A 15,046-nucleotide genomic window follows, 5' to 3' on the forward strand; every position below is an offset into this window, starting at 1 on the left:
CAGCATCACTCTGAGACAAGACCTTTCTAATTTTAGAGATATTGCGTAAATGCAAAAAAGCAATCCTACATATTTGTTTAATATGCACTTTGAATGACATATCCTGATCAAAAATGACTCCAAGATTTCTCACAGTATTACTAGAGGTCAGGGTAATGCCATCCAGAGTAAGGATCTGGTTAGACACCATGTTTCTAAGATTTGTGGGGCCAAGTACAATAACTTCAGTTTTATCTGAGTTTAAAAGCAGAAAATTAGAGGTCATCCATGTCTTTATGTCTGTAAGACAATCCTGCAGTTTAGCTAATTGGTGTGTGTCCTCTGGCTTCATGGATAGATAAAGCTGGGTATCAGTTGCGCAATAATGAAAATTTAAGCAATGCCGTCTAGTAATACTGCCTAAGGGAAGCATGTATAAAGTGAATAAAATTGGTCCTAGCACAGAACCTTGTGGAACTCCATAATTAACCTTAGTCTGTGAAGAAGATTCCCCATTTACATGAACAAATTGTAATCTATTAGATAAATATGATTCAAACCACTGCAGTGCAGTGCCTTTAATACCTATGGCATGCTCTAATCTCTGTAATAAAATTTTATGGTCAACAGTATCAAAAGCAGCACTGAGGTCTAACAGAACAAGCACAGAGATGAGTCCACTGTCTGAGGCCATAAGAAGATCATTTGTAACCTTCACTAATGCTGTTTCTGTACTATGATGAATTCTAAAACCTGACTGAAACTCTTCAAATAGACCATTCCTCTGCAGATGATCAGTTAGCTGTTTTACAACTACCCTTTCAAGAATTTTTGAGAGAAAAGGAAGGTTGGAGATTGGCCTATAATTAGCTAAGATAGCTGGGTCAAGTGATGGCTTTTTAAGTAATGGTTTAATTACTGCCACCTTAAAAGCCTGTGGTTCATAGCCAACTAATAACAGAAAAGACAGAACAATCTGAGAGAAAGAGTCTAACCAAATACCAGCATCACTGAAAGCAGCCAAAGATAACGATACGTCTTTGGGATGGTTATGAGTAATTTTTTCTCTAATAGTTAAAATTTTATTAGCAAAGAAAGTCATGAAGTCATTACTAGTTAAAGTTAAAGGAATACTCGGCTCAATGGAGCTCTGACTCTTTGTCAGCCTGGCTACAGTGCTGAAAAGAAACCTGGGGTTGTTCTTATTTTCTTCAATTAGTGATGAGTAGTAAGATGTCCTAGCTTTATGGAGGTTTTTTTTATAGAGCAACAGACTCTTTTTCCAGGCTAAGTGAAGATCTTCTAAATTAGTGAGACGCCATTTCCTCTCCAACTTACGGGTTATCTGCTTTAAGCTACGAGTTTGTGAGTTATACCACGGAGTCAGGCACTTCTGATTTAAAGCTCTCTTTTTCAGAGGAGCTACAGCATCCAAAGTTGTCTTCAATGAGGATGTAAAACTATTGACAAGATACTCTATCTCACTTACAGAGTTTAGGTAGCTACTCTGCACTGTGTTGGTATATGGCATTAGAGAACATAAAGAAGGAATCATATCCTTAAACCTAGTTACAGCACTTTCTCCAGTGATGGATAGTATCAACAAACCAGTTCTGCTCAACCACACCTCATTTTTTATACCAAGAAGCCCACAGGAACACGTCACTTTATTATTTAGTTGTCCTCTTTACACCCAGTGCCCATGTCCTCTATGTCAGATATAAACTAGCAGTAGATGGATGGATGCGCCCTTACATGTGCCACTGACCAATGTGTTGTCTTTGTAATTGTGTTATGATAGTATTACTGCCAGTGCAGCAGTTTTATTCTGTGTTGTTGTGAATTTTGACTCCTCCCATGCACTCCCATCGGGATGTGAACTCATGATCTCCGGCATGGGAGGTTGACTCTCTAACCAGAAGGCTAAAGCCCGGGCTCTGGCCTTCTGGCAGAGGATCCTTTTAGCAGTTGGGGAGTAAGGTTTACTGACCGCTACTGCTGGCCTCCATCACACCAGCAGCAACAACTTTATGTGTAGTATGTGAAACTACTTCCATTTCACCAAATAAGCAATCTCACTGGTCAAACAAATGTCTCTAAAAGAAGGTAAATAGACACGTAAGATGAGTAGCAACAGCTTATTTGGCAAGAAGTCCAAATTAAGTAAATGAATTAAACCGTCCATCAGTTTTGTCTGTCCCGGCAGCCAGTCTGCTCTGTGTGAGCCTGATCCTGTCAGATCTCAGAAGCTAAGCAGAGTAGGTCCTGATTAGTACTTAAATTGGTGACCTCTTGGGAAGATCTGCGACTGTTCCTGGTTAGTACTTCAATGGGTGAACTCTTAGGAAGACCTGCGACTGTTCCTGGATAGTACTTCAATGGGTGAACTCTTAGGAAGACCTGCGACTGTTCCTGGATAGTACTTCAATCGGTGACCTCTTAGGAAGACCTGCCACTGTTCCTGGTTAGTACTTCAATGGGTGAACTCTTAGGAAGACCTGCGACTGTTCCTGGTTAGTACTTCAATGGGTGAACTCTTAGGAAGACCTGCGACTGTTCCTGGTTAGTACTTCAATGGGTGAACTCTTAGGAAGACCTGCGACTGTTCCTGGATAGTACTTCAATCGGTGACCTCTTAGGAAGACCTGCCACTGTTCCTGGTTAGTACTTCAATGGGTGACCTCTTAGGAAGACCTGTGACTGTTCCTGGATAGTACTTCAATCAGTGACCTCTTAAGAAGACCTGCCACTGTTCCTGGTTAGTACTTCAATGGGTGACCTCTTAGGAAGACCTGCGACTGTATCTCTTTCTCCAGGTAGAGGTGCAGTTGTGTCAGGAAGACAGATCTGTACTGTATCCGTTGTGGTGACCCTGAACAAACGGGGACACCCAAAAGACTGACTAACTCAGTTTTAACTGTCCCTAAAGCACAAAATTGTCTGTTTGAGCCAAAGCAGCATTCACACCTGTCAGAGTAAATGGTCACAAAATCAAACCAAGGTAACCAAACCTGCTTTTGGACTTGTCTGTTTAAATGGAAAGAAGCTGTTCCTTGCCACACCCTCTCCCATCAGAGAGGTGACATCATCTTTCTCCCACCACAGACCGTGTGGGCGTGTCACACAGAGCAAGCTTTCACCCAACGTATGTTATAGAAGTCTAAAATGTGGTGCTTCAAACTTAGTTTTCTTAAAGCAGGAAAGTTTCTGCAGCTGCAGACCTTTAGGAATTTGATGATGTTTAATTTGAAACTTCCTGCATGAGTAACTGTCAAAAAAACTTTCCACAATATGACCCCTTTTAATCACTTATTTCTAGACAATATGACAAAACTTTCATTTCACTTAATGGACTAAATATTCAAGAATTGAACTAACAAGCATCCACATACTGTGTTTATTTAGAATTTATTGTAATTCCCTTTAATCATGTTGAACTTTCACATCTTTAATTAATTCCCTCGTCCCTCTATGTCAGACTTTTTCCCTCGTGCCTCTGCCCTCAGCTGTTCCATGCCTCTGCTCCTGCTCCATTGGGATTGATACAATATTTTCCAGCCTCAATTAGCACACAGCCTGTTGGCTAATTCCAACTGTTTTTGCACCTGAGAGGGAGTTGGGATTTGAGGATGGAAAAACTGAGAGGGGCGGAGGTGAGGGCCGGGGCTGGGTGTAACGAGCAAAGCTGCCGGGGCAACGCAGCTTTCCGACAGGCGTGTGAGAGTGACAGAGGACAGGGAAGGGACAGGAGAGGGTCAGCCACAGCTCCAAGCTGTGTTCTGGCCGAGCAAAGAGGAGTTCAGCCGGCGCAACAGTGATAACAGTCAACCACTCATGAGCACACACATGGTGTCTTCAAGAAGCTCTCACCCCCTTGTTTTTACATTTTAATGTTTCTACTGACAGCACTTGGGGATAAGTATTCAACTGTTTTATTACTGTAGCACTTTCATGCTAAAAGCATTTTACAGCAATGCATGTCATTCACCCATTCACATGCACGCACACACTCATACACACGTCAGGGTGCCGGCATGCAAGGTGCTCAACTGCACTCCGGGAGCAATTTAAAGATTAAACACCTTGCCTAAGGGCCTTTAACCCTAAAAACCACCATGCATACTACTATGGGCAGTCTACGAGGAACAATGTGGCAAAGCCGTGTTTCAGACTTGCATATCACTTGTGTGTGTTCAGTGCCGTAGAAAGTCACACAGCGGACAGAGGCAGATTTTACAGGCAGATTTATATATATATATATATATATATATATATATGAGACATTCCAGAATTAGGGGACATTTGCTGTCCCACACCTGATATTTAAAATACTTTAGTCCAAAATAACAAAATATTTCACATAACCTGCCAATTAAACTGTCATAAAGCAAAATATAATAATTTGCTGGAAAGAAATTGTGTCGTTACATAATTAAATATACTGAATAGGTGTAAAATACCCTTAAAAATGAGGTTTTTCTCTTGTCCCCGCCTCCTAATGACAAGCTTTTACATAATTTATAATATCTAAAATAAGACTTAATTAATTAATTGTCTTCTGTTATATTTTCATTACATGAATCTATTGTACCTGTAAAAAAACAAACAAACAAAAAAATGAATAAAACACATTTTGAATGCTATTTATTGTGCTATGAAGTTGTGTCCCTGAATGTGCACGCAACCCTGTTACCCATACCATTTTTGCCTGGCTGATGAAGGGTTAAAAAATTATGTCATATTACAAACAGGGAATTACATCATCCAAACATTTTCAAAATCCATGGGTAGACCAAAGGTGAGTGCCCTCTTGCATCTTTGATATATTTTCAAACTTTTCTGGGTTATCTGAGTGCGTAAAGCTAAACCACTCAACCCTGTTAATCATAGTTTAAGAATAATTTTGAATAATGTATTTGTAAAACTACATTGGTCCTTGACCTTGGTAAAATAGCTAAATTAAGCAGCTTTTGTTCATTAGGTAGATGCTGTATTAGCACTGATTTGCAACCCTGTTACTAAAATTATATAACATGGTTATTATCATAGTTAACAGGGTGTTTATGGTTAAAGATGTTTAGTTAAATGATAAAAATGAATTTATTTGTGTACTTTAATGTATTATATGAATTTTTATATTATTAAAATATTTACATATTTAAAATAAATAGCCAGAATTTACACGTTTCTTCAGTTAGAACAGCGTCATTACTGCATAGTGTGCCACAATACATGTTGAGATCAAATAACATCTGAAAATAAATTCATTTTGGTTACATTGTTGTGATTATTTGCAATATATATATAATCCTTTTTCCAGACCATACTGTATTTGTAACAGGGTTGCGTGGACACATACACACAGCAAATAAAACATATGTGGTGGAAAAAGTACCGTTGATGGCTGAGCTTGACAAATCATATAATTTAGTAGATTATGACCCATATTTCTTAAATATACAACATAAGATGCTAAAACAGAAGATTTATTTTTAAGAAGTGTATATGCCAAAATGTCCTCTAATTATGGAATGTCCCATATATATATACACTCAACAAAAATATAAACGCAACACTTTTGGTTTTGCTCCCATTTTGTATGAGATGAACTCAAAGATCTAAAACTTTTTCCACATACACAATATCACCATTTCCCTCAAATATTGTTCACAAACCAGTCTAAATCTGTGATAGTGAGCACTTCTCCTTTGCTGAGATAATCCATCCCACCTCACAGGTGTGCCATACCAAGATGCTGATTAGACATCATGATTAGTGCACAGGTGTGTCTTAGACTGCCCACAATAAAAGGCCACTCTGAAAGGTGCAGTTTTGTTTTATTGGGGGGGATACCAGTCAGTATCTGGTGTGACCACCATTTGCCTCATGCAGTGCAACACATCTCCTTCGCATAGAGTTGATCAGGTTGTCAATTGTGGCCTGTGGAATGTTGGTCCACTCCTCTTCAATGGCTGTGCGAAGTTGCTGGATATTGGCAGGAACTGGTACACGCTGTCGTATACGCCGGTCCAGAGCATCCCAAACATGCTCAATGGGTGAAAATGTCCGGTGAGTATGCCGGCCATGCAAGAACTGGGACATTTTCAGCTTCCAAGAATTGTATACAGATCCTTGCAACATGGGGCCGTGCATTATCCTGCTGCAACATGAGGTGATGTTCTTGGATGTATGGCACAACAATGGGCCTCAGGATCTCGTCACGGTATCTCTGTGTATTCAAAATGCCATCAATAAAACGCACCTGTGTTCTTCCTCCATAACAGACACCTGCCGATACCATAACCCCACCGCCACCATGGGCCACTCGATCCACAACATTGACATCAGAAAACCGCTCACCCACACGACGCCACACACGCTGTCTGCCATCTGCCCTGGACAGTGTGAACCGGGATTCATCCGTGAAGAGAACACCTCTCCAACGTGTCAAACGCCAGCGAATGTGAGCATTTGCCCACTCAAGTCGGTTACGACGAAGAACTGGAGTCAGGTCGAGACCCCGATGAGGATGACGAGCATGCAGATGAGCTTCCCTGAGACGGTTTCTGACAGTTTGTGCAGAGCAGCTGTCCAAGTGGCTGGTCTCAGACGACCTTGGAGGTGAACATGCTGGATGTGGAGGTCCTGGGCTGGTGTGGTTACACGTGGTCTGCGGTTGTGAGGCTGGTTGGATGTACTGCCAAATTCTCTGAAACGCCTTTGGAGACGGCTTATGGTAGAGAAATGAACATTCAATACACGAGCAACAGCTCTGGTTGACATTCCTGCTGTCAGCATGCCAATTGCACGCTCCCTCAAATCTTGCGACATCTGTGGCATTGTGCTGTGTGATAAAACTGCACCTTTCAGAGTGGCCTTTTATTGTGGACAGTCTAAGGCACACCTGTGCACTAATCATGGTGTCTAATCAGCATCTTGATATGGCACACCTGTGAGGTGGGATGGATTATCTCAGCAAAGGAGAAGTGTTCACTATCACAGATTTAGACTGGTTTGTGAACAATATTTGAGGGAAATGGTGATATTATGTATGTGGAATTGTGTTCATATTAGTCTCGAACAAAGAGGACAAACATTGTTGTAAAGAACAATAGTCAAGACGTTAAGGAGCAAACTTCACTTTCCGACATGATCAGGAAACGAGCGTAGCTCACAGCAGCTCCCACTGAAAATAACAGAGAGACAGCCTGTGATTCTCGCATGTTTACATAAAACAAATGCAATAACATCATCTATAAAGCCAGAGAATATATTCATGAGAGTTTTAGGCACAATATAAAAATAGTTTTATGTTGCGATGTTAATGCTTTTGTCCGTGTGCAGCGGTTAAAGTGCAGCCCGATCAGAGCGTCTCAATGCAGTTCTCAATGTTACTGAGATCTCGCAGCGCAGCGACCTCTCCGAGTTTTTGCGGGATTTGAAACCTGAAAAGGGTGGATTAAGGGATTTTTCCCTCTGTCTTCCTGCAGTGCCCATAATATACTGAGCCATAAATTACACGGTTGCAGGCAGACTGTACAGGCATTGTGAAGCCACCTATATAAGACACATCTGATCGTTCCACTCTTTATTCATTGTTCATCTCATACAAAATGGGAGCAAAACCAAAAGTGCTGCGTTTATATTTTTGTTGAGTGTATATATATATATATATATAAAAGGTCTGTTAGAAAAGTATCCAACCTTTTTATTTTTTTCAAAAACCATATGGATTTGAATCATGTGTGATTGCATCAGACAAGCTTGAACCTTCGTGCGCATGCGTGAGTTTTTTCATGCCTGTCAGTTGTGTCATTCGCCTGTGAGCAGGTTTTGTGTGAGCACTGGTCCACCCCTCTCGTCGTTTTTTTATTGTGAATAAATGTCTGAATGATTTGGAGCTTTGCTGCATCAATTTTTTTCAAGAAACTGTGAGAGACCTCCAGGTGGACACCGTTCGGAAAATTAATATGGCTTTCAGGGACAATTTTATGGGGATTATACAGATTAAGGAGTGTTACTGCCGCTTTAAGGGCGGCCCACAACTGCTGAGAGCGCGCGGCGCTCCCAGCGCCGATTGTCATGCTCAGGCCCCGCTGAAACAACCAGATTATTTCCAACGTGAAGGCTTTGTTGATCCGGGACCTCGTCTGACTTTCACAAAAAGGCAGAAGTCATGGACATCAGCACTTTTTCGGCACATTCCACTGTTACAGGAGGTTTTTTCATGGAAAGAAAAGCGGAGGGACGCGCCACGGAGCCGTTCATTACGCGGCACAACACCCTCTGTGTGGGTCTCACAGGACTTTCAGGTGGATTCCGGTTGCTTTTCAGTCGTGTGATTATCCGATTGTGATTGTGCATGAGCTGGACATGCCCCAACATGTCCTGGAAGGCTTCATCACGGCGTTGCTTTGCGCCATGCGGCTCCACCGCGATGCACGGAACTCCTCCGCATGTCTGTCTTAATGTGCTGAAAAAGTGCTGATGTCCACGTCTTTTCACAATTCCTGTGCTAGTCAGACGACATACCGGATCAAGACAGCGTCCAGTTTAGAAATGAACGGCACATTCCAGTGTTACAGGAGTTTTTGTCATGGAAAGAGGAGCGGAATTCCGCGCGTCGCGTGACTCATGCATGTCCAAAACAGCGAGTTGTGACTTAGGCTTTACTGATTTCCCAGTTAGATGTGGATTTGAACCGATGAGCCCAAGCCCAAGATTTTACCCACTTGACCATCACCTCTGAATTATGTCAAAATCATAAATAAATATAGTTGCTTGCCTAAATAAATAAATTAAAACTATTCCTCTTAATATTGAATTGCATACACATCTCTACAACATGATCTCAAGTAAAGATAGTAAATAGTAGAAAGCACAAAAGGCATATCTCATACTATGACACGCTTTTTCCATTTCTCCTGGTAAGACCCTTCGGTTGCTCCCTTGTTTTGCACTCAGGGTCACCGCAGCAGATCTGCATGTTGATCTGGTGGATCTGCATGTTGGGTTTTTGTTTTGTTTTTGGGTTTTGTTGTTGTTGTTTTTGTTTGTTTGTTTGTTTTTGTTTTTTGGCACAAGTTTCTAATGATTTATTTAAATGGCCCTCAGTGACCAGTCTGAAGCCACCTGCATGTGAAATGTTTGATTTAATTATGTTAAAGACACTACTTATGTACCATCTTATTTTGTGTTTCATGACAGTGGTGCATGCAGTGGTGATCTTTTTGGTCATTCTGTTCACGTGTGAACAAAGTAAGTGAAAGCCCTTTGATCCAGTTTGGACCAAATATGGTAACCTGAGTGAGAGTCAACCAAGGACAAAGTGACAAAAATCAGTTAGCCAAGTTTACAGGCCAAGGTCAAAATTTGGACCCCGGTGCTTGTGATACTTAAAATGGCTGTTCCACAGAATTAGATAAAGATCCACTTATTGTGACAGTTTAAACCTTTGAGTCAACTTTGCTTTGCCTTGAAAGTTCAAAGTCATAGCTGTTTAACTAAAAAAAACTTGCATGGATTAAACATGGTAGAAAGGTTATATTTTAGTAAAGGAGGGAGTCTTTAGTCCCTGAGGGAGTCATCTCAAGGAATTAATAAATTTCTATCTAATCTAATAATATAACAGTTAAATTTTGGACATAATTGATCAAATGTCAAGGCCACATAGAACCATATATTATGTTGGAACTGAATCACAAAGACATATTTTGCATTAATCAGTGTCAAACATGTCCGTTGGCAGATATTGCACTGCCCTATCTGAGTGCCCTTTTTGTGTCTTATGTTTTACTGATTACCTGATGGCCATTATTTTGGGTATTGCAAAGACTTTGCATCTGTCTGTCCATCCGTCCGTTGTGCTCAGCATAAGTCCAATCCTATTAATGCCAGAGTCTTCAAATTCACAGGGGACATGCTTAGAACTCAGACCTTGGACAAGTTCAAGCATGGCTAACCTTGACCTATTTTCTGTTTCCTATTTTTATGCTCGTATGGACGAGGGCATTTTAGCATTCCGTTATATTTTATGTTGTTGAAATTTCAAAACTGCCATATTAAAAAATAAAAATGTTATAAAGGAACCTGAATGTTTCTGCAGATATGTTGTTTTATGATGTAAAATTGAAATCGTAATCCCTTAAAGATGAGAGTGTTTTGCTGGGACTGTACTTCAGCAAAGGACCAAAACACCCATTATTCAATATATAAAGTATTTTATGGCTGCACCCCTTTTTCACAGACCTCACCTCAAAATTTGATGGTGTTTTGTTATAGGAAAATTGAGAGGAAATGGTTTAAAATCTTCTGGCTTTCCCCTTTATGTTGCTCAACAGTAAAATTTAATATTACCTATATCACATATGAATCAGCATCATTAACTTTCATAAAAATAAGTGTTGGCAATATAGCAAATATATCTTTCTGCTGTCCAATATGAGTTTGGTACTTAATTGAAAGACAGGTGTAAATTTTAGAGAGATCTGTGTTTGTGCACGTATGCACATTTCAACATGGATCTGTTTGTCCAAAAATGTGCAGTGCGGAGTTGCTTGTAGTGTATCTGGTTGTTTAAAGCTTGTAAAAATGATCCGAGAGTCTGTAAACGGGGTTGGTTCTGATGCCTGTGTTGGAGGATGTGCAGTATCTGTGTCACTGCTTTTGTCATTAAATATGTACAACTTCCTGCTCGTCTTCCCACTTTAATCTATACTGTGGTCACTGTATCAGTATCAAGAACGTCTGTGGGTCAAGAAGCTTTGAGGCTGATTGGAATCCTCCCTGTGTGATGTAATCAGGCCATGACCTCCAACAGAAGCACAGCAGGACTTCACAGAAAGCTTTAAGCCAAATCAGACCCACTGTGATCTCCAGCCACACACCAAACACAACGTCCATTTTGTTCCATTTTAAGGTATTCGTGTGTGTGTGTGTGTGTGTGTGTGTGTGTGTGTGTGTGTGTGTGTGTGTGTGTGTGTGTGTGTGTGTGTGTGTGTGTGTGTGTGTGTGTGTGTGTGTGTGTGTGTGGCTCTGTGCTCAGGTCTGGGTTCACGTATACGCTCTTTGCGCTCTGGTAGCCAGAATCATTCTTTCCATCAGAGGAAATGAGAGGATGATGGGTAAATTTGTATGTGGACATTGCACTTAAAGGGCGTGCCCTTTTTCACAGAGAGCCGCCGAGCGTGACAGGGAGTTGTAGAGTGCATGCTTTGCAGTGCACAGGTATTTTTTTTTTTTTTTCTGTGTTGCCGTTCTTTCAGCATGACTTTGCAAATGTCCAATTCAAGCAGGGTTTTAAAGTTTTATTATGGAAGCTGACACGTATTACCACAAACCGTGAAAGAATTGAGCCCAGAGTTTAAAAGCCAAATTTAACACTGCCATAAATCATCTCAAGTTGAATTTCTACACATGTGCGTGTGTGTGTGGTATAAAATGATGGTGCCAAGTGACTAATCCCAACTGGTTAACATATGTCACCAAGTCTGCATCTTGGAGTTTATTGAAGCAGTGGCAACAGAAGGGTCTGTTCGTTTGGCACTGGGGCTGCCCCCCACCCACCCCCCAGTAGCAGTACGGAAAATATTCTGACTCATTCACTTGTATAACATCGTGTTAAAATCCATGCAGTCTCCAAAGAGCAAGCAGTCAGTTAGTTACAGAAATCAGTTCAGAACTGAAGTCACTTTATCTGACCTGAAAGCATCTGAAAAAACACATATTGATGGACACTTACAAAATACATTCTGGCATCAGGACCACGGATTATGTACAGTCGATGGTCTTAATGTAGTAATAATTTATTGTTGTCACTCACTCTGCTCAAATTGATCTGATCTAAGCAGGTGAGTTGAGCTAAAATGTGATGGCATGGAAGGAGGAAATGATAATTTCCTGAATTATTATCATTATTTTAGTATTTATGTTGCTGATAATCTATTTTGTGATTTTTCTTTTTCATATACACTATAAACTATAACCTCCATCAAATTAAAATTCTCATGACGGGCTTCAAACCAGATTTCACCCTAATTGTTTCAGTCCCAGTAGAATCTGTATTTTCACATTTCTGGTATTGAGTTCCACCCTAAAATTATTGCTCCTGGACTGGTTACAACCAATTAAAATAGTGGGCAATAATAAAGCTGTGTGACAACTGTACATTTTTTGCCGTGGAATAAATTTTTTTTTTGATATAGGCAATTTTTTACTATATTATGTGGAACCCCAGTGTACAAGAGACTATACTGACTATATGTTTCACCATAATTAGAGTGAGCTAATTATTTTTCTTTACATATGAGCCAAACACTGACGTTAATGTCTAAGACCAGCACTTATAAAAGTACAAAGCAAAATACTTACTTCCTCTGGTTTGAAAACAGGAGATCACACCACATTTTACTTTAATCACCTGCTGCTAGTAAGTTTCTCTGTGATATTCAAAGATGTGCATAAGCTGTTGTTGGAAGCAGAAAATATTTTAATTTCTAATTTTAAAAAATTAACAAACAATATTAGCCATTTACTATTTTTGTTTCTGTTCTGGTACAATTTGAAAAACAATTGAACATTTTTTTTTTTCCAAGTGATATCAATCATTTCTAGTTTTCATTTTCATTATTTCAACTGTTTCAAAGCCTTGAAAATGACTCATTCATTCATCAGGGTAAACTGGACAAATTGTTGGTAAAGAATCTGCAAAAATAGCTACATTGTATATCTGAGGTCAAGTCAGATCTTTGGGTGAAGTAAAAACAAATTCCAAGCAAACACCCCCCCTGCCTGCAGTCACAATAATGTTGCTAATCAGATATAGGTTACGTGAAACTGAAAAGTCCACACTGCTTTTAAATGTCTGACAGGAACAGTTTTGTACTTGACACCTGTCACTTACAAACAATGCACAAATTAATCTCCATTCAAACTAAAGCTTCTATTTTTTTTTTTTTTTGTCCAAATTGCATTGCCAACTGATGCTCGATGTCTTTCCTCACGTCATCTTTTCTGTAAACTCAGCACCCGCTGTCCCATGAGGAGCTTAATCCACACTGGGGCATTCCCTTCTTAACCTAGCAACACGTCTCACGCGCTCCAAACACAACACAAACAGCTCAGCTGTGATATAACCAATGGCTATAAACCTGAACAGATAAGAAAGTCCAGCCATAAAAATCAATCTGAGTACGTCAAAGGGCATCTTGACACTTTTCAATGCCACACACATTTTAAAAAGACAAAACTTACTGTCAGCGTAGTTTTTCCGCCGGGTGCCATCCACTTTTCCTGTTTTGTCAATGCAGAGGAAGAATTTATTGGCGGAGTAAAGTCGCCGTAGTCGGACATCGCCCTCAAGATGATTGTAACTGCGAGTGTGTCTCTCCAAAGTCCATGAACAGTTGATGCCACCTGACAGGATCTGAAGGGGTTTATGACCTCCCCCAGGAGGGCAGGCCCCTGTGGCGGTGCTGGCGTTGACCATCAGCAGGATGAAGCATATCAGGTAAAAGGAGGCAGGAAGTCGCCTAGAAGAGGCTGGAACTGGAGCAGTGCAAATCGCAGGCTCGGCAGAAAGATGAGCTACGAGCGGCGTCCATCTGCACATGGTGGGTCAGACTCCCAAGGTGCACCTTGTGCAAGCTCTAGGCATGCTGGTGATTGGGAGATGCCTCAGTGGCGAGATGACAAGAGGGTGGGAGTCCTGAAGAGAGAAGGAGAGGAAGCGGAGATCCTCTGGATGCCACCGACGTCCAGCCTGCACTTTAGGAGACCTGGACTGAGTGAGGGCCTCCCTCGAGGTGTTCCGGTCGGTTATGTGACATCTTCGTCATCGTGTGTCCTCTTGATTGTGTTTGTCTTCTCCTTTCACAACATGCGATAATTTAATGAATCCACTTTTAAAAGCAATAAGTTCCTATTTTGGTGCTCCTTCTGTCTCCTCTTGCGCGGACGTCTTTCAGCTTCACAGATAAAGTCCTGGCATGTGCGTAGATGTGCACGTGTGTGAGCGTGGAAAAACTATATATGTGTGTGTGTGTGTGTGTGTGTGTGTGTGTGTGTGTGTGTGTGTGTGTGTGTGTGTGTGTGTGTGTGTGTGTGTGTGTGTGTGTGTGTGTGTGTGTGCACCTTGCAACACTCTGCTCTTTCCAGCTGGAGAGGAATAAGGTGTCTGTCTGAGCTGCTGACCTGTGGTTGGCTGGTGTGTGTGTGTGTGTGTGTGTGTGTGTGGGAGAGAGAGAGAGAGAGAGAGAGAGAGAGAGAGAGAGAGAGAGAGAGGAAGCATTTGACAAGGAAAGAAAGAAAGAGAGCGACACAGACAGAGAAGGAGTAAGTATGGGAGGGAGAGAGCAAAGTGAGAGTAAACCAGAGAAAGCAGGTTGAGGAAACGCGCTGCCTCACGATCCGCCGTACACAGCCAGCCACTCACTCCTCTGTGGACATGCCGGCTGAGTTTTCCTGCGTTTTATCCTGGGCAGGGCCAGCATCCAGGCCATTGAAAGGAGAGGGGTGGGGAGATGGGGGTGACTGCTTTCATTCATAACTATTTCACTCAAATGAAATGGGCACCGTCCCATTTCTGTTCTTCCTCAGGAGATTTTATTCAAAAAGAGACAAGGCTTTTTTGCCTCATGGCTGCAGAAACTACATCTCTGTGGACGTAGCAAGCAGGAGAACTAATGGCTGCCCCGCTCTTGTTTTTCATTTGAGAAGTGGGAAGATGGAATTCCTCATCTGAAAGTTATGGATTATAAGCATCAGAGTTTCAGCACAAAGGAGCCAAATGAAATGAGGGAAAACAGCTGAATGTGTGTTAATTCACCCTTAGAGTCCTGAGGAGTTTCCCTTTTTGTGGTACTTGCATACAGTATAATACCAATGTGTTGCACATCAAAATGTTCAGAACAATCTAAATTTTTTTAAGCTGGCCATAGCCAAAACATTCATATCCAGCATTGATATTCACTTTTATACAGCAAATGACTAATGAAGAGCAATTTATGAATATTCTGAAATAGTAAGACTAATGAGTCCCATTTGTCAAACACTGAAACAAACAAATAGA

At 41.1% G+C, this 15,046-nt stretch overlaps 1 protein-coding gene across 1 annotated transcript in view; it reads right to left on the reverse strand.

Annotated features, from left to right (window-relative positions):
- Positions 1-14,224, reverse strand: part of fgf22 (fibroblast growth factor 22) — a 120,560-nt gene extending 106,336 nt beyond the window's left edge. Inside the window, exon 1 of the mRNA XM_034180265.1 lies at positions 13,231-14,224. Coding sequence (XP_034036156.1) covers positions 13,231-13,588 — 358 coding nt within the window. The 5' untranslated portion in view covers positions 13,589-14,224. The remainder of the gene's footprint in view (positions 1-13,230) is intronic.
- Between the last annotated feature and the right edge of the window lie 822 nt (positions 14,225-15,046).

Source organism: Thalassophryne amazonica, chromosome 10, assembly GCF_902500255.1.
Source record: "Thalassophryne amazonica chromosome 10, fThaAma1.1, whole genome shotgun sequence".
NCBI classification, from domain to species: Eukaryota; Metazoa; Chordata; class Actinopteri; order Batrachoidiformes; family Batrachoididae; genus Thalassophryne; species Thalassophryne amazonica.